The sequence below is a fragment of the Euwallacea fornicatus genome, chromosome 27, assembly GCF_040115645.1.
Source record: "Euwallacea fornicatus isolate EFF26 chromosome 27, ASM4011564v1, whole genome shotgun sequence".
Classification (NCBI taxonomy): Eukaryota; Metazoa; Arthropoda; class Insecta; order Coleoptera; family Curculionidae; genus Euwallacea; species Euwallacea fornicatus.
The window spans coordinates 2978147-3002919 of NC_089567.1; the positions used below are offsets into that span (position 1 = coordinate 2978147).

At 31.8% G+C, this 24773-nt stretch overlaps 4 protein-coding genes across 5 annotated transcripts; 1 reads left to right on the forward strand and 3 right to left on the reverse strand.

Annotated features, from left to right (window-relative positions):
• Nucleotides 1-46: 46 nt before the first annotated feature.
• LOC136347255 (putative lipid scramblase CLPTM1) lies at nt 47-9226 on the reverse strand. Its single transcript, XM_066297103.1, has 3 exons — nt 8944-9226; nt 1593-2077; nt 47-1354 (listed from the first exon to the last, which is right to left on the reverse strand). Exons 1-3 carry the CDS (start codon nt 9025-9027, stop codon nt 100-102), a joined length of 1824 nt encoding a protein of 607 aa, XP_066153200.1. The 5' UTR covers nt 9028-9226; the 3' UTR covers nt 47-99.
• Nucleotides 9227-9872: 646 nt separating this feature from the next.
• LOC136347266 (deoxycytidylate deaminase) lies at nt 9873-14838 on the forward strand. 2 transcript variants are annotated; one of them, XR_010733465.1, is made up of 5 exons: nt 9873-10100; nt 10163-10413; nt 11720-11933; nt 12717-14060; nt 14143-14838. XR_010733465.1 is itself a non-coding variant. In XM_066297117.1 (4 exons), exons 1-4 carry the CDS (start codon nt 10081-10083, stop codon nt 12895-12897), a joined length of 666 nt encoding a protein of 221 aa, XP_066153214.1. In that variant the 5' UTR covers nt 9873-10080; the 3' UTR covers nt 12898-14838. The 2 variants fall into 2 exon arrangements, 1 of the variants encoding a protein (XP_066153214.1); XM_066297117.1 differs by having other exon boundaries at nt 12717-14838.
• Nucleotides 13751-15610, reverse strand: LOC136347265 (23 kDa integral membrane protein-like). Its single transcript, XM_066297116.1, has 2 exons — nt 15299-15610; nt 13751-14246 (listed from the first exon to the last, which is right to left on the reverse strand). Exons 1-2 carry the CDS (start codon nt 15507-15509, stop codon nt 13771-13773), a joined length of 687 nt encoding a protein of 228 aa, XP_066153213.1. The 5' UTR covers nt 15510-15610; the 3' UTR covers nt 13751-13770.
• A 1462-nt stretch (nt 15611-17072) lies between these two features.
• On the reverse strand, nt 17073-21904 carry LOC136347260 (dihydrolipoyl dehydrogenase, mitochondrial). The gene is made up of 9 exons (XM_066297110.1): nt 21734-21904; nt 20827-20970; nt 20136-20346; nt 19549-19823; nt 19261-19485; nt 18950-19148; nt 18316-18444; nt 18071-18246; nt 17073-17597 (listed from the first exon to the last, which is right to left on the reverse strand). The coding sequence occupies exons 1-9, from the start codon at nt 21773-21775 to the stop codon at nt 17481-17483; spliced, it is 1518 nt and encodes a 505-aa protein (XP_066153207.1). The 5' UTR covers nt 21776-21904; the 3' UTR covers nt 17073-17480.
• Nucleotides 21905-24773: the final 2869 nt, after the last annotated feature.

The following is a 24773-nucleotide window of genomic DNA, read 5'->3' on the forward strand; positions in this document are numbered from 1 at the left end:
AAACAACTCCACTGGAAATCGTGATAGAACAGAAACGACGTTAAAATAATCAACAATTATCTATTTATACGTAATTAATGTAAAATAAATATAAAAATATTACTGGTCTTTCTTATTCTCAATGGCAGGAACTGCTTCCCCATTGCTATCGACGGGCTTTTCTTCCTTGCTTTCAACAGCCTTCTGTTCCTCCTGCTCAGCGGAATAGCCAAACTCATTTCTACGGGTTTTATCTACTGGATACATCCATTTTTGGTACAAAAATATGAGGAATATAATGTCGTCTCGGAAGCAACCTAGGCGGTACATGGTAGGCATTTTAATCACGAATGCAAACATATCGTCTATAAATGTATTGAGGAACTTGTAAGTTAGCATCCTCCACGGCAAGTGTGCGACTGATTTCAGCTTGTAATTTATGAACAATTGAGGGGTCATCATTATAAACCCGAATGTTAACAAGTACCCATAAAGAATGTCCAAGACAAATGAATACCAACCCTTATGCTCAAGATAGAGTAAAGCATAAACGCAGTATCCGGCGAACAATGGGAAACATAACCATGAGAGGTATTTAAAAGCAAGTTCGTCGTATTGCTTAGTACTAGATTCCACATATGACCCCTTATCTGCAAATTTAATTTTCCCATTTTCAAATTTCACGTCTACGACCTTTAATATTTTCCACAGCTCAATTCCCAATCCCACGAAACAAGATAATTTTACCATGACATTCGTTTCGTTGTCCAATATGTAAAGCAAAACAACAACACTTTGAAACACTCCGAAAAAAACAGATCGAACTGATAGACCTTCGAGTGAATTCCTATTATTCCAGAATTGAATGTCATTTTTAAAGGCCAAAATTTCAAAAATCGAATGTAAGAGAGACACGGCAATTGTTATACCCAGCAAATAGGGATTGGTATCTAAGAGGGTCTCTTTAATGGTATCTTGCTCTTCATCACTGTTGCTATTTTCACCGCTATCCCACATATTAAACATACTATTCTTCATGGCTTGGGCGGCATACAATTGCCACTTAAACAAGCTTAAAGGCTGGAATGTCACTTTAAGTGAGTAAGTCTCGTTCAAGGGCTTATAATCTCGCGCCATGTTCCAATAATCATTAGGGTACACTATGGGCTTGTAATGTTTGAAATCATCAGTAAACTTTATGTACTGATCAAGAGGAGCTGGTACAGCTCCGAAAGTCCAGACTGATTGGTCTGTTATGAGGTTGATAGTAAAGTTGGGGTGCCAATGGGATATTATTTTTCCATCTTCAACAGGTGCCTGCTCGGTTTCCCCAGTCAACAGATTTTTGGTTTTACTGGCTTGGAGTTTTTTAAATCTGAAATAACATGAATGTAAAGTTATTGCCTAATGCGTAGAATTATGCAATTCAGGAATATTAAAAATACGGTTTGTTGAGTTCTTATTAAAATTGAATTTAACTATTAACAGAAAGCCAGGATCTAGTTGTTTTGAGTCATTGCTTAAGCCAAATACTCCTCCTTAACGTTAAATTATAATGAAGTTTAGAAACTCTTATAAAAATACACTCGGGTTAGAAAACTAAACCAACCTACCTATTAAGCTGCTTAACCGCATAAGCTGTTTGGTCTATATCATAATTTTTGGCCTTTGGATCGGGACTATTTCCTAACCTTGTAATAAAGGTATGAAAATACAGAGAACCATTATTTTTCATATTCTCCGTAATGGAGACATTTTTCTCAATCTCAAAAATTCCATCTTTATTGAAGCCAGCTGTCCAATCACCATACACTATATTCTCTTTAATCCAAAACAAATTAGAATGGTGAAAGTTGTCAAGAACGTCTGATTCTGTGAGGTAAACATAAAGCGTCAGCGGTGTGCCTTCAGGGAAAATATTCCTGGCTTGTATAGCCGGCCCTGACTGCCCGGTATTAGTTAGAGGCTGAGGTTTTGGTGTTCTAAAGAAGGAAGATACTGCATAGATAATCAAACCTCTTATTAAAAGAGATTTAGCAATTGAAAGAAAATATTCCATTTTTGTTGGTTGTCTTTGAGGTTGTCCATTTTGCTGAAACTGAATAAAGAAGTGTTAACATATATATTATATTCGGATACCTATTTTTGTTAAATATATAGGACGCATCAGAATATGTCGGCAATCTCTTAGATCCAAAGAATGGCCGTAAAAATAAGTATACTAGGTTCATGTAAACTTTTTTCGAAAAGTCAATATTGAAACAGTTACCGTGTGCCTAACTTTCATTTTTATACAGGGTGTCCTCGAATTACGTGGCCAAAATAATACCGCAGATTGTTTGAGTGAAAATAAGTCGATTTAACTAAACTTCCCTCAGTCCAAAAGTTGATAATTATGGAGCTACAGGGTGTTAAAGTTGAAAAAAAAATCACATTTTCTTTAATATCTTTCGATTTCTTTGAGTTAATTTCACGAAATTTCATATTTGAGGGTGTTTTAGGATACGAAACTCAAATTTATTAACGATTTAGTTGTTTCTTCTAGGGGGCGCCACAAGCGACCATTAGGACACATTTAAATCTCTGTAACTTTTTCGTGCCACGGTGTATATTATTTTGGTATTTAAAAACCTTTTTCCCTACCTTTTATACTTAGAAAAGGTATACTTTATTGACGTCGCTAAACGAAGAAGCAACGGTTTTGGAGAAAAACGCATAATTCTAATGCGCTGCATATTTGCGTTAGCGCTTTTAAGTAAATAACTCAGTTGGCTATGTTTTTAATTGACATTTTAACACTTGAATTTGTTTCTCAAATGTCAGTTTTTTTATTTAGCCCTCAGTTTTTCTTGTCAGTTTCGCTTCTTGTTCCTGTAAATATCCATAAGTATGGCCAATAAATTCACTTATTCTGAAATGGTGGATATGCTGTTAGTTTATGGACTTTGCCGTTGTAATAGTCAAAAAAGTGTACGAGTTTACAAGGAAAAATATACTTTCCGTAGAATTCCAAATCGGAAAACTTTTGTTAATATTGAAAGGCGTCTAATTTTAAGGTAATTTGCATGCATCATCAGGCTTAGATGCATTTTTCTCCAAAACCGTTGCTTCTAGCGACGTCAATAAAGTATACCTTTTCTAAGTATAAAAGGTAGGGAAAAAGGTTTTTAAATACCAAAATAATATACACCGTGGCACGAAAAAGTTACAGAGATTTAAATGTGTCCTAATGGTCGCTTGTGGCGCCCCCTAGAAGAAACAACTAAATCGTTAATAAATTTGAATTTCGTATCCTAAAACACCCTCAAATATGAAATTTCGTGAAATTAACTCAAAGAAATCGAAAGATATTAAAGAAAATGTGATTTTTTTTTTCAACTTTAACACCCTGTAGCTCCATAATTATCAACTTTTGGACTGAGGGAAGTTTAGTTAAATCGACTTATTTTCACTCAAACAATCTGCGGTATTATTTTGGCCACGTAATTCGAGGACACCCTGTATATCTCGAAAACTAAATGATGGATTTTTATTGAAATTCGGAACAGGCGTGTTTTTTCAATTAAAAATCATAATATGCCATTATTTTTGTGATATCACTTAGAGGGCGCTGTCTAATGTGCATTTTGACCATTAAACTTATTTTTTTTTGCTAGTTGATATTTTGACATTTTTAATAGTAAATGTTAATTTCTATTCTAATACAGGTTTAAAGTAGTATGAAAGATATTGCACTTTACCGAAAAACTTTGTATGTCGGTTCGACTTGCACTGGAACAGTCTCCGACATTCCCTTGCTCGGGCAATCGTGGGTTGTTGGACCTTCTACAATACAACATTATTCTATATCCTTTACGATGATTTTCTATTCCGCCAATTAAATTTTCTCGAAGTTCAACTGGTGTCGAGTATGTCAAATTTTTTACGTGCTTCCATTAAAAAAAATCAATGGATTAAGATCCAGTTATCGCGCTGGTCTGGCGACTAGCCCTCCTCTTCCAACCATCGATTTTTAAATGTTAAATTTAAATAATTTTGCACTGCCAAATTAAAATGAGGTGGGTTTCCATCATGTATGAATCACATGTTTTAACGCGTTATTAAAGGTACATATTCCCGAAAAATCGGCAACATTATTTCGATAAATTCTAAATAAAATTGCCCGTTTAATCTGCGTGGCAGTACATAAGATCTAAATGATTACTGCCCATACGTCAACGAGTTCAAATTGTTGTTGATGCTGAGCCGTAATGGAAGCATGAGGATTTTCAATTCTCCACTCGTACAAATTGTGAAAGTTAGTTATCCCATCTCTTGAAAACCCTGCTTAGTCCATAAATAGAATTTGACTTATAAAACTATTGTCGTGTCTATGCTGATCTAAAATCCAATTTTAAAATTCCACTCTTATTCTGTACGTGCTAAGTCAGTAATCACTATGCGAACACTAGAAGTAGGATCGTTTTCTATATTACTTAAAACTCATTCTTCAAGAACTTCATTGAGTGTGTTGACGTCCACATTTATCACTCGCTTTTATAAAGCATCCTATAATAGGATATTACAGCATAGTAAGGTATACCATTCTGAAACCTTAATCAAAAAATGAGAAAAACAATTTTACTTATCAGTTTTTTTAAAATGAAGACCAACTCTTTCAAAAGTTTTTCTGTTCGGAATTATTTGATGTGGAAACCGTTATTGATAAAGTTGTCGAGCTTTACAAGCGTTACCTTTGAAAAGGCAGTACATTAAATGCATTTACACATATTCAGTAAATGTAAATTAATGTAAAAATTCCATGATAAAATTAGGAAAATTAACTTTGATTTTACGAAAGATATTGTAAGTTCGTAATTGTCAATTAATTTAACAATATTTATGAAATATGTTTTATAGTACTTTAAACCTGTATTACTTCATAAATTGTATTTTTTCTAGAAAACGTCAACTTTAACGACTTCAAACAAGAATGCATTTTTTACACAAAATCGACTACAGATTAACATTTGCCATTTAAAATGTCGAAATATCAACGAGCGAAAAAAAAATTGAGTTTGAATGGTCAAAATGCACTGTAGACGGCGCCCTCTATTTGATATTGAATAAATGATAGCATAATATGATTTTTCATTTAAAAAACTTGTCTGTACCGAATTATAATAAAATGCATCAATTACTTTTCGACATATTAAAAAAAAAACACAAAAAAAACGAATTTAGAAATGGAAGTTTGACACCCTGTAACTTTTTCAGTATCGACTTTTCAAAAAACGTTTACATGACCTAGTATACTTATTTTTATATCTACTATTTAGATCTGAGAGATTTCCCACACATTCTGGGACACCCTATGTACAAAGTCATTTAAATTCTTTACGCCATCCACTTATGTGAAATCGTTTGAGTACCTCAACATAACGAAAAACAAGTTTACGTCTCTAAAGATATGACATCCCATATTTTTCATTTGTCTCTAGAGAAAGAAGTTTGACAGTGCCGCTTGAATGCAGCACACTATTTGTCAGAGTATTGCTTAAAGTGTACAAGTAGCTTTTCAATAATTAAAGCCTGATAACCATGAGTGAATTATAATACAAATCAAAATAAGTGCCGAGTACAACTCTAATACACTGTTGTGTTGAAATTATTTAGCAATGGAACTGAATACTACCCTATCTTGTTGATTTTGTGTTTAATAAAATCTATTGTTAAGTACAATGTGGGCCATTATTATTGGCCATGTTAGCAATAATTAAATTGTTTACTCATTTAATTACATTTTATATTATGTATGATGATAGAAAAAGTATAGGATTTCACTCTGTGAAAATGATTTTCTGGAACTTGACATAATTTCATAATAATATTTAATAACAAAATTTAGTATTATCCTACCAAATTTTATTAAAAGACTAAGCTTAAGCTTTAGGTTATACAGAGTGTTGCATAATAGCATGTCATTATTTTAGGGAGTGCATTTTTGCATGGTTTTTAATATTAAATATTATCCTGCTATCATATATGACAGATTTAGCCAATGTGTATACAGGATGTTCCATTTAAAGTTGTGATTGAAAACTACTCAAAAACAGTATATTATATGAATAAAAGGTTCAAATAAAAGTTATTCAATACAGAGAGGGACATGTCATGAATATAATGACTTTTAGTTAAAATGTCTTTTTAAGGTGATTTCAATGGCAACTTTTTTTTCAAATGGCAATCACGAATTTTGTTTACAGATTCTTGTAGAGCTTAAAAAAAATGAATATCTTTTATTTTAATAATTTTTTATTAAACGTTTTGCTACAGAATTATCCTTAATTTTTGTTCAACTTGAGATAGTAAAAATGTTTCCTTTTTTTATTCTAGAAAAATTTTGCAAAGCATATTCTGTTTAAAACTCATAAGAATCCTTCTATCTATTAAAAAAATATATATTTTTTTAATTTGGCAAATTAATTTAAAATCATAATTTGAGCAAGCAAGTTTTCAAAAGAATGTTCTTCCTGCACCAACACCTATCAACTGTTATTTGAAAAGAATTATTTACTCTGGGCAATATTTCCCCGTTTATCAATTGACAAGCATTTTCAATTCTTCTTTTCATGTCGTCTACAGTTGATGGTACTTCTGCATAAACTTTGTCCTTTAAAAAACTCTGGAGAAATAAATCTAGTTAGGTCACATCAGGCAATCTAGGAAGCCAGTTCACTGGATTGCCCTATCAAATCCATCAATCTGGATAGATTCTATCCAAAACCTCATGAAACATTCTAGAAAAATGAGCTTGACACTTGAATTTACAGCATGCTGAACAATGAATTTACGAAAATGCTAACTAGGGCGATTTACTGCATCATGATTTGTGAATGTGGATTCTTCCAAAAATAAAACTTTAGAGAAGAAATTTGCGTTTTGATTTAATTGTTGCCTTGTCTAATTATAAGAATTGACTTGGTTTTCAAAATTAGTTTCATGAGGTTCCTGATGAATGTTATAAGAATGGTATTTAGTCACCTTCAACATTCTTTAGACACTTGTCTGATATTCCTGAGTCAGCAGTAATTTGATGACAACTTACATAGGGATTGAAGGCAACAGCTGCAATAACTGCTATTTGATTGCCTTCATGTGTTATACTTCGGGAACAATTGCGCTTTTGTTCCAATGTTTTAGTTTTTTTGAAATTTTTAATGACACTATTCTAAGTCGTCCAATAGAGAATTCTTTCAGCATAAAGTCCTACTGCCCAACTAGCATTTCTTCCAGTCTCTTCACAAATAAAAACCATTTTTAATTTTTCATCCAAAATGTAGTTATCTATTTCAATTATTGAATTTTGAAATGAAAAGAACAATTTTTGAACAATTTTACACAAAACAATTAGATCCATTGTTGGAAAAAATCAATTCTCTGTAGATCTTGTTAGAAGATAGATTCTCACAATAGGAAATTTAAGAACATTTTTTTAATAGAAATAATTATTTTATTAAATAGAAGGATTGTTATGAATGTTAAAGAGAATATGCATTGCAAAATTTTTTTCTAGAAAAAAAAAATGCAATAATTTTGACTATCTCAAAAATTGGATAAAAATCAAGGATAACTCTGCAGCAAAATGTCAAAAAAAAATTGTTCAAATAAAAGATATTTATTTTTTGAATATCTACAAGGATCTGTGAAAAAAATGTGGGGTTACCATTTGCAAAAAAAAAAGTTACCCTTGAAATGACCTTAAAATGAAGTTTTGACTAAAAGTTCTTTTTAACAGCATCTTCATGACATGTCCCTCTCTTTATTAGACAACTTTTTTTTGAAACTTTTTTTCGTACAATGTATCGTTTTTTGAGTACTCTTAAATCACAATTTCAAATGGGACACCTTGTATATTCATGCCTTGAAGGCCTGTCAGTCATTACATTAATCAAACCTTTACAATAAGTGAGCCATAAATGTAGGGTGGTGGTTAAGTAATTTACTATTGGCTACTAAAGATTTGCCAATCAATTGCTGAAACATGAATTTAGCCAAGACATTCATCTGATATTGCAAAGCCCACATCATGTCTTTTTATAATGACTACCCTTTATTTCATATACTAAAAGATGGGTTTCCAATGAAGCTAATAAGAAATATTTAAGTGATGTTAGTTTTTAAAAATAATGAGAAATAAAACCATAAAATAATAACAAAATTTGTTTTTTTCTGGTATTGTTATATTTGTTTAAATAATTAGAATTTCTTTTAAGCCAATTTTTCAGTATTGAAATAAACAACTTTGTGTGAATATATTATTATATATCAAACAGTTATAAACACATCAGTGCTATAAGATCAAATTAGTAACTCCCTGTATGTTAGTAATACCTGTGTGTTGCCCCAAATGTGTTACATACTATTATCCCTGTCTAAGACTGATATTTTTTATATACCTATTTTTTTAATTTGTAGTTGTAAACCAATTTTTTTTTATAGAATTAAGTTGTAGAATGTGTCACAGAAGTGGCAATAAAGACAATTTGGTTTCTAATATAAATTGTCTCCTACTAGGGCCTTTAAATGTAAGACATCACTGACCTATACATGCATTCTATCTTTCAAATGAGTCAAAATTAGATAATTCTGTAAATTTTAATTGGAATAATAATAAAGAGATTAGGAGATATTGGTTTAACATGAATGTAGAAATAGTATGCAAAATACAGGTAAATTCATTTTTCTATCGAAGGAACGAGTCGCAATCACGTGATAATAAAGCTCATTGTAATTAGTTTCCTAGTAAATAATAGATAAGTTTTTAATTTCAATAGTTTACACATCTAAATGTTAGACCATAGATTATAGATGAGTATAAACCCACCATTAATGTTTGTACAAAATTGAGTTGGATTAAATGTTTGTCTTAGCCAACACTAAAATTTTAAACTAGAAATAAATCATGTATGAACCTTGACTTACATTTTGGTTTGCAGCATTATCCACGGCTGGCATTGGATTGGCCAAATCGCTGCTGGAATTATGGGAGTTGCCAGGATCACTCATGATTTTCTAAATTATCCCCGATATCTTAATGTCGGGTTTTAATTCAAAAGTTCTTAAACCATTACAAATATTGCAACTATGACTAATGACTACTTCTTTAATTTTGGTTTAGACTTCACTTCGGCTGCTCGCCGCCAGTCTTTGGAAATTTTTTTTCACATTTGACAAAACGAATGACAGTCTACTCGACATTAAAGCGTTTTCCTGTGTTGCACGCGGTTCTGGTTACAGTTAGCTCTACTGATATTATATGTATGAAGCCACACCCGTTTCTTCTTTAGACTTAACACTATTTACTCTGCAACCTGATAAAAAAGGGTGAACCATATAGATAGGCGATATGTCCGATTTTAAAGTCGACTTCTTTGTATTGACAAATTGGTGACGTTGTCGGTGTAGGGTTCGTAGGGCTTTCACTATCCGACTTGAGATTGTTCGCAGGATGTAGAGTGGTTATCGGTACTTGTGAATGTATATATTTATGTAGTACACAATAAATTTATGTCTAAATGTATGCTGTTAGAATTTGTTCATCAGGTATAGTGGGAGCCAGGTTTTCACCGTGTCGAGAGAAAAAAAGCGTCGCAGATGTAAGAGGGTGCGTCGTTGCGCAACCCTGCCTTTTATACCCTCCCGGCCGAATATTCTGGAACGTCCCGTTGGAAGTTCTGGAGGCCGTTTTCCCGCCGGCTGTTTAAATCGCCTAGGGAATCGACAGGTTTTTCTGGTGCACGTCAAACTGTCATAGTCTGACAGTCAGACGCGCCGCTGGCTCCGCCGCAACGTTTTTCAACAACCAAGAGAGATGAACCATATAAAGTCTCAATTATAAAACAGAGACAGACATAATAACCAAAAAATATGTGTAAAAAATTATGTCATCAAAACAAACTTGATAATAATTGACATTAAATAACAAATTCATTTTACAAAGCGTTCGCCCGACATTTAAACATCAGTTTTGTATTCACGATTGAAATAATTAATTACGTAAGTAATAAATCCATAATTAAGGTTTTCGATTTTTTGTGAACTAGACAAATATATCACGTCATGAATTACAAAAATGAAAGGTAAGTTTAGCAAAATCCAAGCTCAAAAAACCAGTGTGCCTCATAAATATGAATTAATTCAGGGATAGAACTGGCATCAACATTAACAAAAAAAGGGAGGAGTATCTGGAGTGGCCAGACTACTTCATGGCAATGGCTTTTTTAGCTGCACAAAGAAGCAAAGATCCGTGTTCTCAAGTAGGGGCTTGTATAGTTAATGAGAACAATATTATAGTTGGTGTTGGCTATAATGGGATGCCCTTAGGATGCAATGATGATGAGTTCCCTTGGGCCAAAAACTCAAAAAATAAACTCGAAAACAAGTACTTATATGGTATGTTTTAAATATAATTAATCAGCACTTCACAAATCATGTGAATTAGTTCAGATTTGAGATTTACCTAATGAAAAGTAAAGGTAACATAAAGCTAGGTATATGCAACACATATTGCTTAGCATAGTATAAGACAGACAGTTGGTTTCATGGTGATACTTATTGCTGTCTATACAAAATAGCATAAATCCCACAAAATATAAAAAAATCATATCTTTTTTACTTTCTATACAATTCTTATTGACTGTGTTATGCATTTTGTATTGTATAAGCCCATCTAAATATAACATAATAAGCTTCACTTTGCACAACTTTTTTAGGAATCGACATTATTACATATTTAGATAGCTTAGAAAAAATGTATCAATGGAACAACATATGTAAATATTGAGAGATTTAAATACAAAAATTTCACTTTTAGGTGAAAAATACATCAAGTTGTTTTGTTATAAATAAAGAAACTAAACTTTACAAACATGGACCTTCATAAATATTTATTATATACAGTGTGAGTCGGCAGGATCGTGCCAAACTTCAGGAGCGTGTTGTACATGAAAAATAAATATAAAGAAACTCAAATGTTGTTATCCGAATTTCGTTTGTTTACAAGTTATAGCGTAAATAAAATTAAAACAAAATTTAAAAAATTTATAAATTTAATAAGAAATTCCATAAATTAATACGTTGGATTGGTCGTGGTGGCCCTATTAGTTGGCCTCCAAGGTCTCCAGATCTCACATCACTAGACTATTGTTTGTAGGGTTGGTTTAAAATTGAAGTGTCCAGAGTAAAAGTGGACACTCAAGATGCACTAATTCAACGCATTAGAAATGCTGTAGCTGCCATTAAAGAAAGACATGAAACAATCAGGAGCGCAACGAATGCTTTTCATAGACGAAGCCGAAAATGTTTAGAAGTTAATGGCAATATTTTTGAATATTTACTAAGATATCTAAACGTTAATTTATGGAATTTCTTATGAAATTTATAAATTTTTTAAATTTTATTTACGCTATAACTTGTAAACAAACGAAAATCGGATAACATTTGAGTTTTTTTACATTTATTTTTCATGTACAACACGCTTCTGAAGTTTGGCACGATCCTCCCGACTCACCCTGTATAAGATATTTATTGATGTCATATAGATAATATATTGCTTATGAATGTCGAAGTATATTTACATGTAGATTAAATTAATTTTCAATTTATGAGTAAATTACATCATGAATTATGTAAATTTTTTTATTTTTACTGTATACAATTTAAGCCCTACTTACATTTTTCATTATTTTTTATATTTTAGTGTGTCACGCAGAACTGAATGCAATATTAAACAAAAATTGTGCCAGTGTAAAAAATTGCACTATATATGTGGGACTATTTCCTTGTAATGAATGTGCTAAAGTTATAATCCAATCAGGAATAAAAGAAGTTGTTTATATGTCAGATAAACATGCAAGGAAACTGTCAACGTTGGCTGCGAAAACCATGTTTAATGCTGCTGGTATTCAATATAGGTAAATTTGATAATATATTGTAGGCATGAGTTGAATGTATCTTGGTTGTCTTGATTTTTTCTATCCATCTTACATTTGCACCTCTTAAAAACATATACTAAAAAAATCAGAATTTGTAAAAGTAGAAAAATCCATTTAATAAGTGAACAAAAAACAGTTTGGGTTATTTGTTTATTATAAATGGTATTCACATTCAGACAGTTTCGACAGGAGAAACCTATTTTTTAGTTACATATAGAAAAACTTTTTGAGGAGTCTTTAATGGCAAAAACCACATATTGATATCTATCACTGGCTCGAAGCTGGAAGATGTTTTTCGAAAACTTGCATTTTCTGTGTGGCTGCAAATCTTGTCCTCTTTAAAATTTTGATTTTCTTTGATAAGTCTAATTTTCATTTTGTATAAAGTAATATTTTTAGAAATATTGCGAGGAATAAGATTTTTTTAAATAGGACTCACTCAATATTAGTGATTCATTTGATAATCCTCTTTTTGCCGATTCCAATGACATAAGCTTGGTTATATTTATTTTTGTGTAGAAACTTTCAGAAACCATATTTTTTTCCAGATCAATGTTCTGAATAACTCTTGAAAAAATTAATTTTTAGAATCTTTTTTCCTCATGTGGCATTGCTGAAATACAAGCAAAATGTATCATTTCGTCTCTTTTAATGAGTAGTTAAATGCGAAATATTTTTATGACAGTGCCCGATATTTTAAGACGTATTCATTATGTATTACCGATAATATATGTATTAAATAAATTATTCTAATTTTTTCAGACAGTTTACCCCAAAGAATCGAAAAATTGTCATTGATTTTGATGAAATCAACTGGAACGACCAAAGTCAATTGCCCAGCAGCCCAGTTCATGACAATATCAGCACAAAAATGGAGGCTTCAAGTGTAAATGTAAATTCAAATCTGACTGATTTTGAAAATAGTGATATATCTTTTATGTGACATTCATTTCAAATTGGAAAATAACATTTAGTTTTACGTTTTATTTGTATATGTTAGATTCAACTATACAATTAGGGTAAAAAATTAGTTTGGTTGATCCCTGAACTAGAACTAGTACTTGACTTATTTGTAAGAGCCAAATTACTTTTATTTATCACATTTGGTAATACTAATGCTAATCTTATGGTATAATAACAGTTCTGGTTCAGCGAGACCGAATTTTTAACCACGACTTTACACCTAAGTTTATAGATAAAATTATTCATATACTGTTAATTTTCAAAAATCAAGCTTGAATCAAGAAATTGTTCAATACTTGGCTCAATTCCAACGTTTCTATGGAAATTATCCCGCAGTAAAAGTTGACAATACATTGACAATATTTTGTCTACTTTAGGCAAAAAGTAGGACATATTGATTCTTTCAGCCCAATTCCGAAGTATTGCATGCGTAATTTCTATAAATCGGTCATAACTTCGTGAAATTTCATTAGACAAATTTTGAAAGTGTAAAAGGATTTTTGAATAACCAATAATGTACACTCTAAGCAGAAAATTTTTTTAGTTATTTTATTGTGTCTTAGAAATTATTATATGTACTATAATTATATATATAATACAGAAATTATTATGTCTAAATTGATCTCATATATAACTCATACATTTTAAATTTAATCATGACTGAAATAAATGAAGGTATAATCCAAAACATTCTTAACTGGCGGGTCCTCCGATTTTTCAATGACAAACTTTCAACTTTGTTCCTTTTTCATTGACATTGGTGATATATAATTTGAGAAGCGTCAGTCTGTTCAGGTTTAATTCGTACGATTAGTAAATTTTTGACTCGCCAGTTTAAAAGTAAAATTTTATTTTAATAATTAGTCCTCCTAAACTTGCCTTTGATTGTGTTGGCTAGATATAAAGCTAAAAAGGCGGCAATAATTTCAGTTGTTGAAATTACTAGCGCCACTATCGCTATAATTCTTACAGAGTTTGTCAACGTTTCGAATATTTTAGAAGCACATGAGTCTTTATATAAACCTAATTTCTCAGCAGGATTGTCATAACAACTTGAAGGTATGTCGTCGTAAGAAGCAGGCCCTGACGACCCACAGCATTTGAGGTTTTTCTGAATAATGTCAATAGTTGCATATATCTCAGGTGAGTGAGAACTGTTGTTGAAGAAAATGATAGTTTGTTTATATATAGCGTTCTTTAATTCATCAGCATTTTTAATTTTTAGTAAACCGAATATTCCCAAAGACACTTGCAGGATAAATATGACGAACAAGATACTCGCATACGTTGTGAGCATACAAGTGTTGCTCTTCAATGTACCACAGCAACCTGAAAAAAGTTAAGCATTAATAAATAATTAATTTGAGAATTTTGAATTGTCGGAACATCGAGTATTTCGATATTATAAAATAAATACGGCAATTAAACCGACGTGGCTTTCCTTGAAACACCAGAGAGGTAAACAAAGTTCATAAGATAAATTATCCAGACGAATCGGCACAGTAGCGATAAAAGTGAAAATAAATATATTAAAATTGGTCCATTACTCATTATTATTATATAATTGTACAGGATGTAAATACATTTAATTTGGATAATTGTGGAATTTTCAAACTGATACGTCGATGATTTGGTTTACCTGCAATGAAAGCTGTAAGGATTGCTTGTAATTTGAGAAGTTTTTCATTTCGCTGCAGTGAAAGCAATAGCAATTTTGTTATAATAATCAGGAATGAGAATAAAGCAGGAGAAATAATTTAGAACGATTGCCGGGTCCTAAAATTCTGAACCGCCCAATAATCGGTACTGCGTTTTTTGGGCACTGTACGCAATTCCAGGCCTATATCATCACATATATTTTTTAATGCTATTTTATTTATGTTATCGAAGCATAATTTTTGAAATAAAGATGGATATCTAATATATGAGTTTATTTTATAACGAGGCCCAACCTTTCATCCGCCATTGACTCTCCTGATAACGATTCTCACTTACAGATATACATCTCTTTATATCATTTATCTATTTAAAAATAGAAGAAATAATTAACTTAAAAAACATCGGCTTGTACTGAACAGCACCATTTTTATTATGTTAACCATTTTCATGAGATTTTAGCGCGAAGACCGGTTAATTTATCCAAAGATAGCACATGTTTTTTATTCTTTCTTTGATGAGTCAGTTTTCTTTTTACATTAGGTAATAGGAATTATTAGTAAATAGTTAAGTTACTGCTTGCCACACACACATCTCCGTAAGAAGTTATATTCTTTTTAAAATATTGTAATTGCCACATATCAGTTTAGAGTCGGTATGTAGATACTTATCGTAATAAAAGCATACAAATGTGTTATGAGGTAAAATAACGTCATTTTACTTACCTAAAAACGCAATGACAAATATAATTGAACCAACTACGATCGCAATTATTGGGACATGTTGAACGATTTTGTAATTATCCGGGATTGTCTCTACGAAATCCGAAAAATTTATTGTGTAGATTATACCAAGAGTGAGTAATGTAACTCCCACCAATACGAAACAAAAATTAAAGAGGAAAACTAGAATTCTTGCTAAAGCTTCGCCACACATTTTAAATTTTCTTTTGCTTCAAATGCAACGTAACGTATATAAAAATGAACTCTGTAGGATTTGTGATTTACTGCGAAATAGAAACTTATCAGATAACGCTTGATTACAGGTAATAAATTTTATCAGTTAACGTTAATCCTACAGGGTGATATATAGAGATAAGAATAAGTGCTTTCATGGGTAATATTTACTTATGCCAAAATAAATAAGTTGTGAATAATGTAGGTTGCCGAATATTTATATTCGCAGAGTAAAACTGCTCTACGTATAGATTGACTCATACCATTTCCTGAATTAAACGATACACATGCACTTTCATAAAAATAAGATTTTTCGAAAAGCAACTGAACTATAGACGGTGTTTGATTCACTGATGTATTTTTGGACAAGAGTGGTAGATAAGATTATTTGGAACGTATTTGGCCACATATAGTATTATATAAAGGTTACGCATTTACAGATATCTTCATTTTTTCGAATTTGACCAAATTCACTGCTTACTTCCATATAGGTTACAATATTTAGTGGAAAATTTGGTTTGACTCTATCTTTCAACAAAGTCAAGATGTCTTGTTTCGTATAAATTAGGATATGTATTTTATGGAAATCAAACATATAATGGGATCTACATATGGGAAAAAAATGTGGCTCTTTCAAATTCCAAAAGTTAATTTTTTGAACATCAAACCTTGAGTTTGCCAGTGAATAAAAAATTTTCTTTAATTATCGTTCTTTCCAATGATGTATTGGAAGATGTGGATTTAATGTTGCATTAGATATTTAATCAAAAAAGAAAAAAAATGCGGACAAAATTCATATGGTTCATTTTTTGATTGGAAGAATTTTTAAAATCTACTATTTTTTTTTCATTTGTAGATCCCATTAAATGTTTGATTTCGATAAAATACATATTCAAGTTAATACAAAAAAGATAGTCAGATCAAATGTCCCACTAAATTTTTATTTTTATTTATATGAAAGTAAGCAGCGAATTTGATAAAATTCTGAAAAATTACGGTCTAGAAATGCGCAACACTTTGTATAATAGTATATCTATATCACCCTTTTTTGGATGCATATGAATAAACCAAACATCCTAAATATTTGAATTGTAATTCAAAAATCGATTATCAACCTGAAAATACCAATTACAGTTATGTTTACTTTAGGGCGTTGTTTAAAACTGACAGAATTGTAATGCTTACATTTAATCATCGAAAGGATTTGGTAACTGGTACTTTTGTGAATAAACTTGAAACATTAAAACTTACCAGTATGTGATTGAGGTTTAAATCTGCATTTTAATTTATCTAAAAAACATCTGGGTTTTTTATTAGTAGGTACGTGTGTGTTTATGATGCTGATAAGACATTACACACGAAGTGCATGAAAAGATAATTTCTCACCTATGTATTTTAAATAGAAATTCCCTATAATACGGTATAAAAAAGTGTTTGTAAAATTTATGTCGATGTTGTATAGAACTAATCATCTTTGGATTTAACATTGTCAAAGTGAAAAAGAACTTGCGAGTTTCATTAATCGGCTTAAATAATAAAACTGTTAATAAATAAATTATTTTATAATTAAAACCCAACAATTTTTTAAGACTCTTATGAATTACTTCCTATCCGATCGAAAACACAATATGATCAAAAATTAAAGAGGAAATAAAATATTTACAAAGAAATAACAAAAAAAAAAGAGTATGGGACTTAGATCACCTATTTATGAAGCATTTATTAAAATATGCATAGTTTAATTTCCTTATTATATTTTTCTGGTTCAATTATTACTAAAAAATACTGTGGTGTTATCAATCGGACTGATATTGAATTTAAGATAGTTAATAATAATATTAATAATGTGTTCTTTGAAGGATATTCAGTTTAAAAAGCAAATTCAAAATGAGCGAAGTTCGTTAGCTGAATGCTTTCATAAATAGGCAGACCGTTTATTGCTTAAATTTATTTAGAAGTTGATAGGTTTTCCAAAATACGCCATTAAGTTTGCTTCCCTGAGCGCTTCTGCGCAGGTTGGATGTGCATGGCATACTCTAGCTACGTCTTCGGAAGATGCACCGTATTCCTGAAAAATAAATGCGTTTGGATGATTGTTTTTTATATAAAAGCTGAAGGTGCAATGAGATATAAAAATTATTACAAATTTGCTAAAATGTAAGGGATCTTCTAAACCATAATGTCAATCATTTTCAGTAATGTGCTTTCAAAACAACTTCTCATCCATATTGCTGTTTCATAGGAATAAAAATTATTTGGATTATTAATTGAAATTATAATTTGGATTGTTCCTTTATACTATACTGGTGCCACATTTTCACAGAACATGGGTGCAAAATTGAATTATATTAGTTTGTCACAGAATTGCTAAAGCGACTAGGCAAATTAAAATTACCTTTTTTTTTATTAAATAGCAGGTGACTCTTTACAGCTAATTTTTTATTCATTTTTATGTTGGAAACTTTTCAACAAGTCAGAATGCGATTTGCTCCGTCTACACCTTGCTATGTTAATTGTTTTGGTTGATAATAATAACATTACCTGAGCCAACACGGCTTCATTAATTAGTTCCCCAGCACTAGGGCCGATGATATGAGTGCCCAAAATTCTATCAGTAGCTTTATCTGATAGAACTTTGACAAATCCATCGGTTTCGTTATTCGTTTTTGCTCTCGAATTGGCCAGGAAAGGAAATTTCCCTACTTTATAGTCGATACCTAAACAGATAGTTAGGAAAGAAAAAGATATATTAACCCTTAAATTCTCTTTGTATATTTTAAATTTACCTTCACTCTTAAGGTCTTCCTCAGACTTTCCAACCCATCCCACTTCCGGATGAGTATAAATCACAGATGGCACACAGTTATAGTCTATGTGGACTGGACCTCCCAAAATGCCCTCAACACAGATGATTCCTGGCGAAAAAATATTAAGACATATATATATAGCGTGAAAGAGAGCTTTAATTTTCATTTTACAGTTTTCTACCATAAATCATAGGGAACACTTTAAATATATGGGTTACATAATTTTATGGTTTATACTTCCTATGTTCAAATGTTACAATATTTTTGTATTCTTATAATATTACATTGTTTGGGCCTAGATTAGTTCTTGTTTTGTTGTTCTTTGTGTAATGTGAAACAAAACTCTCCGAATTTTTTTAATTCACATACATAGTTTTTTTTTAAGGTGCAAGTGTGCTCACTAATGCTATCTCTGGACTGGTGAGAGTCACGCGGTGGACTAACTTGGACTTCCGCACCTCGTAAATTGTCACCGTTTCGGAGATAGCAATAGTGGATACACCTAAAAAAAACACCCTGTATAGCAAATTAGTTTTACATATTAATATAGAATACCTGGTTGACATTTTTTGTAATCATCAGAAATCACCCTATTTAACCACAAATATCTTACCTTCATCCTCTGCTTTATGTGCTAACATAGGCCCGTGAATACAATCACCAATCGCGTAAATATTTGGAATAACAGTCTGAAATACTGAGTTTACCGGTATTCTCCCCTTCTGATCTCGTTCAATTCCCATTTCTTCTAGTCCCAAGTTTTCGGTATATGGTCTTCTGCCGACGCACACTAGCAGAACTTCACATTCAAGCTGTAATTAATTCAAACAAGCACTTAAAGTGAAGGGTCGTGCCTACAGAATGCGATTACGAACTATAATTTACTTAAATATTTACTCACTAAGGAGGCGAATTAGTAATTACCTCTTCTGTTTTACTGCTATCCTTAACGTCTTGTACACTGACTTTCACAACTCCTCCAGATTTGGAGGCCCCAGTCACTTTGGTTCCCAGTCTGAAATTTAAACCTTGTTTGGTCAAAATTTTCTGGAAGGTCTTGGAGACTTCCTGGTCGATTCCCACTCCTCCAATAGTTGGCATAAACTCTATGGCAGTGACTTGAGAACCCAATCTAGACCACACAGATCCCTATTGCAATTTTCAAACTTTTTAGTTTAATGCAAATTGACACTCAAACTTTTTATCCCATACCAGCTCAACGCCAATAACACCCGCTCCAATAACAATTAGTCGTTCGGGTACCCGACTTAGAGATAATGCTCCTGTAGAAGAAACTATTTGTTCCTCATCAATATCAATTCCAGCGAAAGGCGTAACTTCAGAGCCAGTGGCAATTAAAATGTTTTTGGTGTTGACAACTTGAGTAGAACCATCATCTTTGATTGCTGTCACTTGATTTACACCAGTTATTTTTCCATGGCCTTTGATTAGTTCTACCTTGTTTTTCTTGAAAAGTTGGGCAATGCCTGAATAATATGTGATTGGCAATGAATCATTACATTGGTGTCCCTAAATAGTTTCTAAAAATCCTACCATGGATGCCTCAGTCAAAGTAGCATGATTTAACTAAAATACTTGCCTTATTTCAAAATTAAAAATACACTACACAAAAATTTTTTTTTTTTTTTATTATGATTTTTGTCAAATATATGATGATACCACTAAAGTAATATCTCATGTTTCTCATAATTGTATAAAATTATTGTATTTCAATCTCAGGAATCAGTGGTGGAGTTTGATACATATGTTTTGGAAGTTATACTTGGTGGTTTACTCACCGCCAGTTAAAGCAGTAACTGCATTGGTCTTTTGGGCCATAAGCGAATCTATATTTAAACGAATATTATCAGTTTCGATTCCTCTTTTGGCTAAATCCCCTGAATGTGCCATATGGTAATAATGTGAATTATTTAGTAAAGCTTTTGATGGAATACAACCAACATTCAAGCAGGTGCCTCCTAAAGTGACATTTTTCTCAATGGATACTGTCTGTAACAATGATAAGATTAAATTTGGTTTAACCAGAAATAAAACTAATACAAGTAAATATTAGCCAAATTATATGTGTTAGATTTTGTCAGTCTAAGATGCAAAATACCTGTTTCAGTAATTTTTTTTTAATTTTCCATATAACTCTCAGTTTTATGGGATACCACATTCAGATTTTAACTTATTTAAGAAAATAAATAAGACTTATGTTCACAAAACCAACTCACATTGAAAAATCCTTATCTAAACACTTCTGAAACACTGATAATGAACCTGAGACACTCTGTATAAGAGCCACGTTGTGAAATACATTTTTTCACCAGTTTTCATTATAAAAATTGACTTTGCATGTGTCAAAGTTGTAAAAATGTTTATGAGTTTATTTTATTGAGAATTTAGGTATCCAACAAAAATCAAAGAATACGTGATAGAAATTGCTGTCTATAAAAATCCCCAATTTACTGTTCACTACACACTTACTTTCATTCCTAATTGTGCAGCTTTAATAGCAGCAACATACCCTCCTGGCCCAGAGCCAATTACCACTATATCAGCATCTGTTGATGATGAATATGAGCGCTGACATAAACTAGCAGCTATGTTCCTGTGAAATCTGAGAGAAGGCTGAAAAACAATAAAATTGTCCTGAAGCTACATTATTTTCAAATTATTCTGAAGTCTGTTGAAATACATGTCTTCCTGACTTGTACATAATAAGCTTCTTCTAACCTATCAGGAAATTGTCTCAGAACAGTTCCAGAACACTTTTGGCACACGGCTTGTTCATTTTGAATTAAAACCTGCAAGATAAGTTGCTCAGAAGAATTCTTGAACCATGCTGGGATAGTTTTCTGACCAATTAGAACAAACCTGTTTAGACTGCTTATGGTGAAATTCTTATTTTTATTAATATAGTGACTACAAAATAACGATACATCATTGCCTAATTTCTTGGTTTCCATAGAAATTATCTTCTAAATTGTAGGCATTCCTGTTGGCTCTTAAGATTACTGGACTAATGTATTGGTAATTTTACCTGGAAGACGATTCCTATCGAAATCATGAAGCTGACCACTATTTTGTCTTTATTTTGATGTATTAATGAATATTTTCTTTTTGGTGAAATAGTTAGAACATCGATTTATTTGGCCTTAGTGAAATAGAGCTGAATAACTTGAGGTTACTGCTGTGACTAAGGTAAATGCTCTAGAATAGATTATCCAAAAATTTCTGAGGCTAGATAAAGTAAGTGGAAAATCTGAATAGACGGGCCCACAAATTATGTTAAAAAATTTCGAAATTTTGTTTCATTTAAAAGGTTATATTACGTAAACGGCAGTTTTTACGTCCAGGCAAACATAAAGGGAAAAACGACATAGGGACTTACCTTTAATGAATTGGCCATTACATTTAGCATTTGTGACTGCATCGTGAGAAAATTATATACTGCCAATCAGCAAATATTGGGGTATTTTTTTAATGTATTATGGTCCGTGCCCCAAACCTCAATAAAACTTATCGCAATTTTTTTTTCCTGGTCCAAGCAATGACAAATGCCGAGTTGACATGACACTTACAAAGATGACACAACTGGTTTTTATTTATTTTTATCTTGTCTCGCCATAAAAAACAATAGGCGCATTCAACGAGTTTGCGGTGCTAAAGTGTTCAACAGTTGAACTTGATTTCGTTTCTTAAAAATCATATTATTGAACAGGGTGCCCCAAAAATAATTGGACCAAAAGCAACAGCAGATTTCTGTCATTAAAATATTAAGATCCAGCACAATTGTTGACATGAAGATACAAGGTTTACATTTGATTTTTTATTTTATTTTACATCTTCACAGTCTTTTAATTTAAAGTATTGAAATTTGATATACGGAGGTTTTCGGACTTTGCATATACAGTGGATCACAAAAATATTCGGACAGCAAATTTAATTAATTACACTTACCGTTTTAAATGGATATTTGAAAGAATTAGACAAAAAATATTCAATAATGAATTTCTAAGATATTTTTCCTACCACAAAATAATCTTAATTTTCAAATAAAGCCATCGAAATTGAAAGAAAATTATCGCATATTTTTAATCTCACAAAAATATTCGGACGCTGTTTATCTGCTTGCAAGGCAATAGTTTTTTTACTATTGTCTAACAGATTTTTATATCATGAATCACTTTCGTACCCATCCATATAATATGCTATCGAAGTGCAATTTATTATCATCTGAAAAATGGGTCGTATCGCAAATAAGAAGAACATTAGTTTCGAAATTAGACAGTTAGTGATTTTCAATTATGAAAAAGGTTATTCATACCAAAAAATAGGTGCTAGGGTAAATCTAAATAAAAGCTCGGTAGGAGACATAATATCGAAGTATAAAAATGAAGATCGAATTATGCCATTGAAGTAATCAGGCCGTCCACGAATTCTTAACGAACAAGATTACTGACTTATGCGCAAAGTAGGAGAAAATCCTAAAATGAGTGCCCCTAAGTTGCAAATGAAAATGGAAAAATTTCATGAAAAAAAAGTGTTAGCGGAGACCATTCGAAGATGTATTCATGATCATAGTTTTCATGTAGCCAGGAAAAAGCTCTGGTTAAGTAAGAAAAATCAAAAAGTTCGATTTGAATTTGCCACTGAACACATTTCTAAGGATGAGGATTTCTGGAATAACGTTATTTTTTGCGATGAATCTAAATTTAATATTTTTGGATCGGATGATAGGCAAATGGTCTGAAGAAAAGCAAATACTGAGCTAAATAACAACAATTTATGTTCCACGATTAAAAACGGAGGAGTTTCTGTAATGGTTTGGGGATGTATATCATCGCAAGGTGTGGACGAATTAGTTTTTATTGAGGGAATAATGGATAAGATATATTACCTTAACTTATTAAAGCAAAATCTTAAAAAAGGTCCTGAAAAAATGGGATTACTGGATCGGTTTAAATTTTATCAAGACAATGATCCTAAGCACAGTGCTCGAATAGTGAAAGAATGGTTGTTGTATAATTGTCCAAATGTGATAAAACACCACCATAATCCCCGGATTTCAACCCTATTGAGAATGTGTGGCATCAATTAGACGTTCAAATTTGACAACATCAGATTACAAATAAAGAAGCATTAAAAAGAGTATTAACTGAAGAATGGCTTAAAATTGATACACAATTTATAAAAAAATTCATTTCTTCCATGCCAAGCTGATTGCAAAGGGTTCGGAACCGAAATGGAAGTCATACGAAATATAAATTTTTAGAATAATTGCAACTATTACCGTTTTTTGTCATGTTTAAATCGGCGTCCGAATATTTTTGTAATTTGATAAAAATGTTATTTAAACAGATTTGTTATTATTTCTCTAGTTGTATATGTTTTTTTGTTTATGAATTTATTAAATATTAGTATGTAAGATTGAATCTATTTACTGGCAATAAAATTTTTCTTCCCCGTTCAGTACACAGTCTATTAAATCCTATAATATATGAATTCTAGTAGGTGTCCGAATATTTTTGTGATCCACTGTAAGTTAGCGCTTTTGGTTTTGTTGTAGTAAATAGGGGACGCCATTTGAAACCATCTTGGCTTGTCAGGGCCAACGGTAATTGCTCATAAGCCTACATATTGGTAGACTTGGTCAATTCCCACCTGTTCTATGTTATATGCGTGGGTTGTCAACTTTTATCTAGTTTATGAGACTTGAGGGCTGTATGGACGTCACCGCGAAGGGACTGTAGGCAGATTTCGCGCATGGCCCCGGGGCGTGAGAAATCTTTGTAACATTGGCCAGGCCTCACGAAAATCACTAATTCTGGATGATGATTGCAAAAACCTTTTAAGGTTTTGTATTTCCATCATTTTGTATAAAACAGATACACCGGACCGTGGGAATCGGTCTACAGCAGTTCTGATTGGCGAGTAAGTAGGCGGAGGGAAGCTGAAAATTATGAACTTGGTCGCTACCACTGCCGAAACCAAAAGTCTCAAGAATTTTTCCAATCAGTTTTTTCCGAATTCTCTTTACAACCACACGCAGATAACCTCACTCCATTTTTTTTCGTTATATTCTTCAGTTTTTATAAGCCAGTGCGGTTCTGAGCAATATCCAGTTAACAAAATAAAGTGTATATATTACCGAATTACAAGGCCTTTGTTTTGTGAACCTTTGCTTCAGGGTATAAACGGGTAGTTGTATTCTGGGGCAAAACATGGCTAGTTAAAAGAAGACCATTTTTTCTCATGCAGTTCCAGTAGCCGTTTTAATAAAGAAATATTATTCTGGTTAATATTCTAGAAAAAAAAAGTATATGTAGCTGTTAGTAGCCTCAAAACTTAACCTTTTCCGAGATGTTTATACAATGTACATTACGTATAATATTGAAAAACATGAATTTCAACTAATTTTAAATAAAAAT

Coding starts and splice junctions, on each gene's coding strand:
- LOC136347255 (XM_066297103.1), bottom strand. CDS start 9,027: ATGAGTGATCCTGGCAACTCCCATAATTCCAGCAGCGATTTGGCCAAT. Junction 2,078..8,943: donor ATAATGCTGCAAACCAAAAT/GTAAGTCAAGGT, acceptor TTCTTTATTCAG/TTTCAGCAAAATGGACAACC. Junction 1,355..1,592: donor GCGGTTAAGCAGCTTAATAG/GTAGGTTGGTTT, acceptor ATGTTATTTCAG/ATTTAAAAAACTCCAAGCCA.
- LOC136347266 (XM_066297117.1), top strand. CDS start 10,081: ATGAATTACAAAAATGAAAG. Junction 10,101..10,162: donor ATGAATTACAAAAATGAAAG/GTAAGTTTAGCA, acceptor GAATTAATTCAG/GGATAGAACTGGCATCAACA. Junction 11,934..12,716: donor GCTGCTGGTATTCAATATAG/GTAAATTTGATA, acceptor TAATTTTTTCAG/ACAGTTTACCCCAAAGAATC.
- LOC136347265 (XM_066297116.1), bottom strand. CDS start 15,509: ATGTGTGGCGAAGCTTTAGCAAGAATTCTAGTTTTCCTCTTTAATTTT. Junction 14,247..15,298: donor ATTTGTCATTGCGTTTTTAG/GTAAGTAAAATG, acceptor AACTTTTTTCAG/GTTGCTGTGGTACATTGAAG.
- LOC136347260 (XM_066297110.1), bottom strand. CDS start 21,775: ATGCAGTCACAAATGCTAAATGTAATGGCCAATTCATTAAAG. Junction 20,347..20,826: donor CTGCACAATTAGGAATGAAA/GTAAGTGTGTAG, acceptor TCATTGTTACAG/ACAGTATCCATTGAGAAAAA. Junction 19,824..20,135: donor AGTTACTGCTTTAACTGGCG/GTGAGTAAACCA, acceptor CATATTATTCAG/GCATTGCCCAACTTTTCAAG.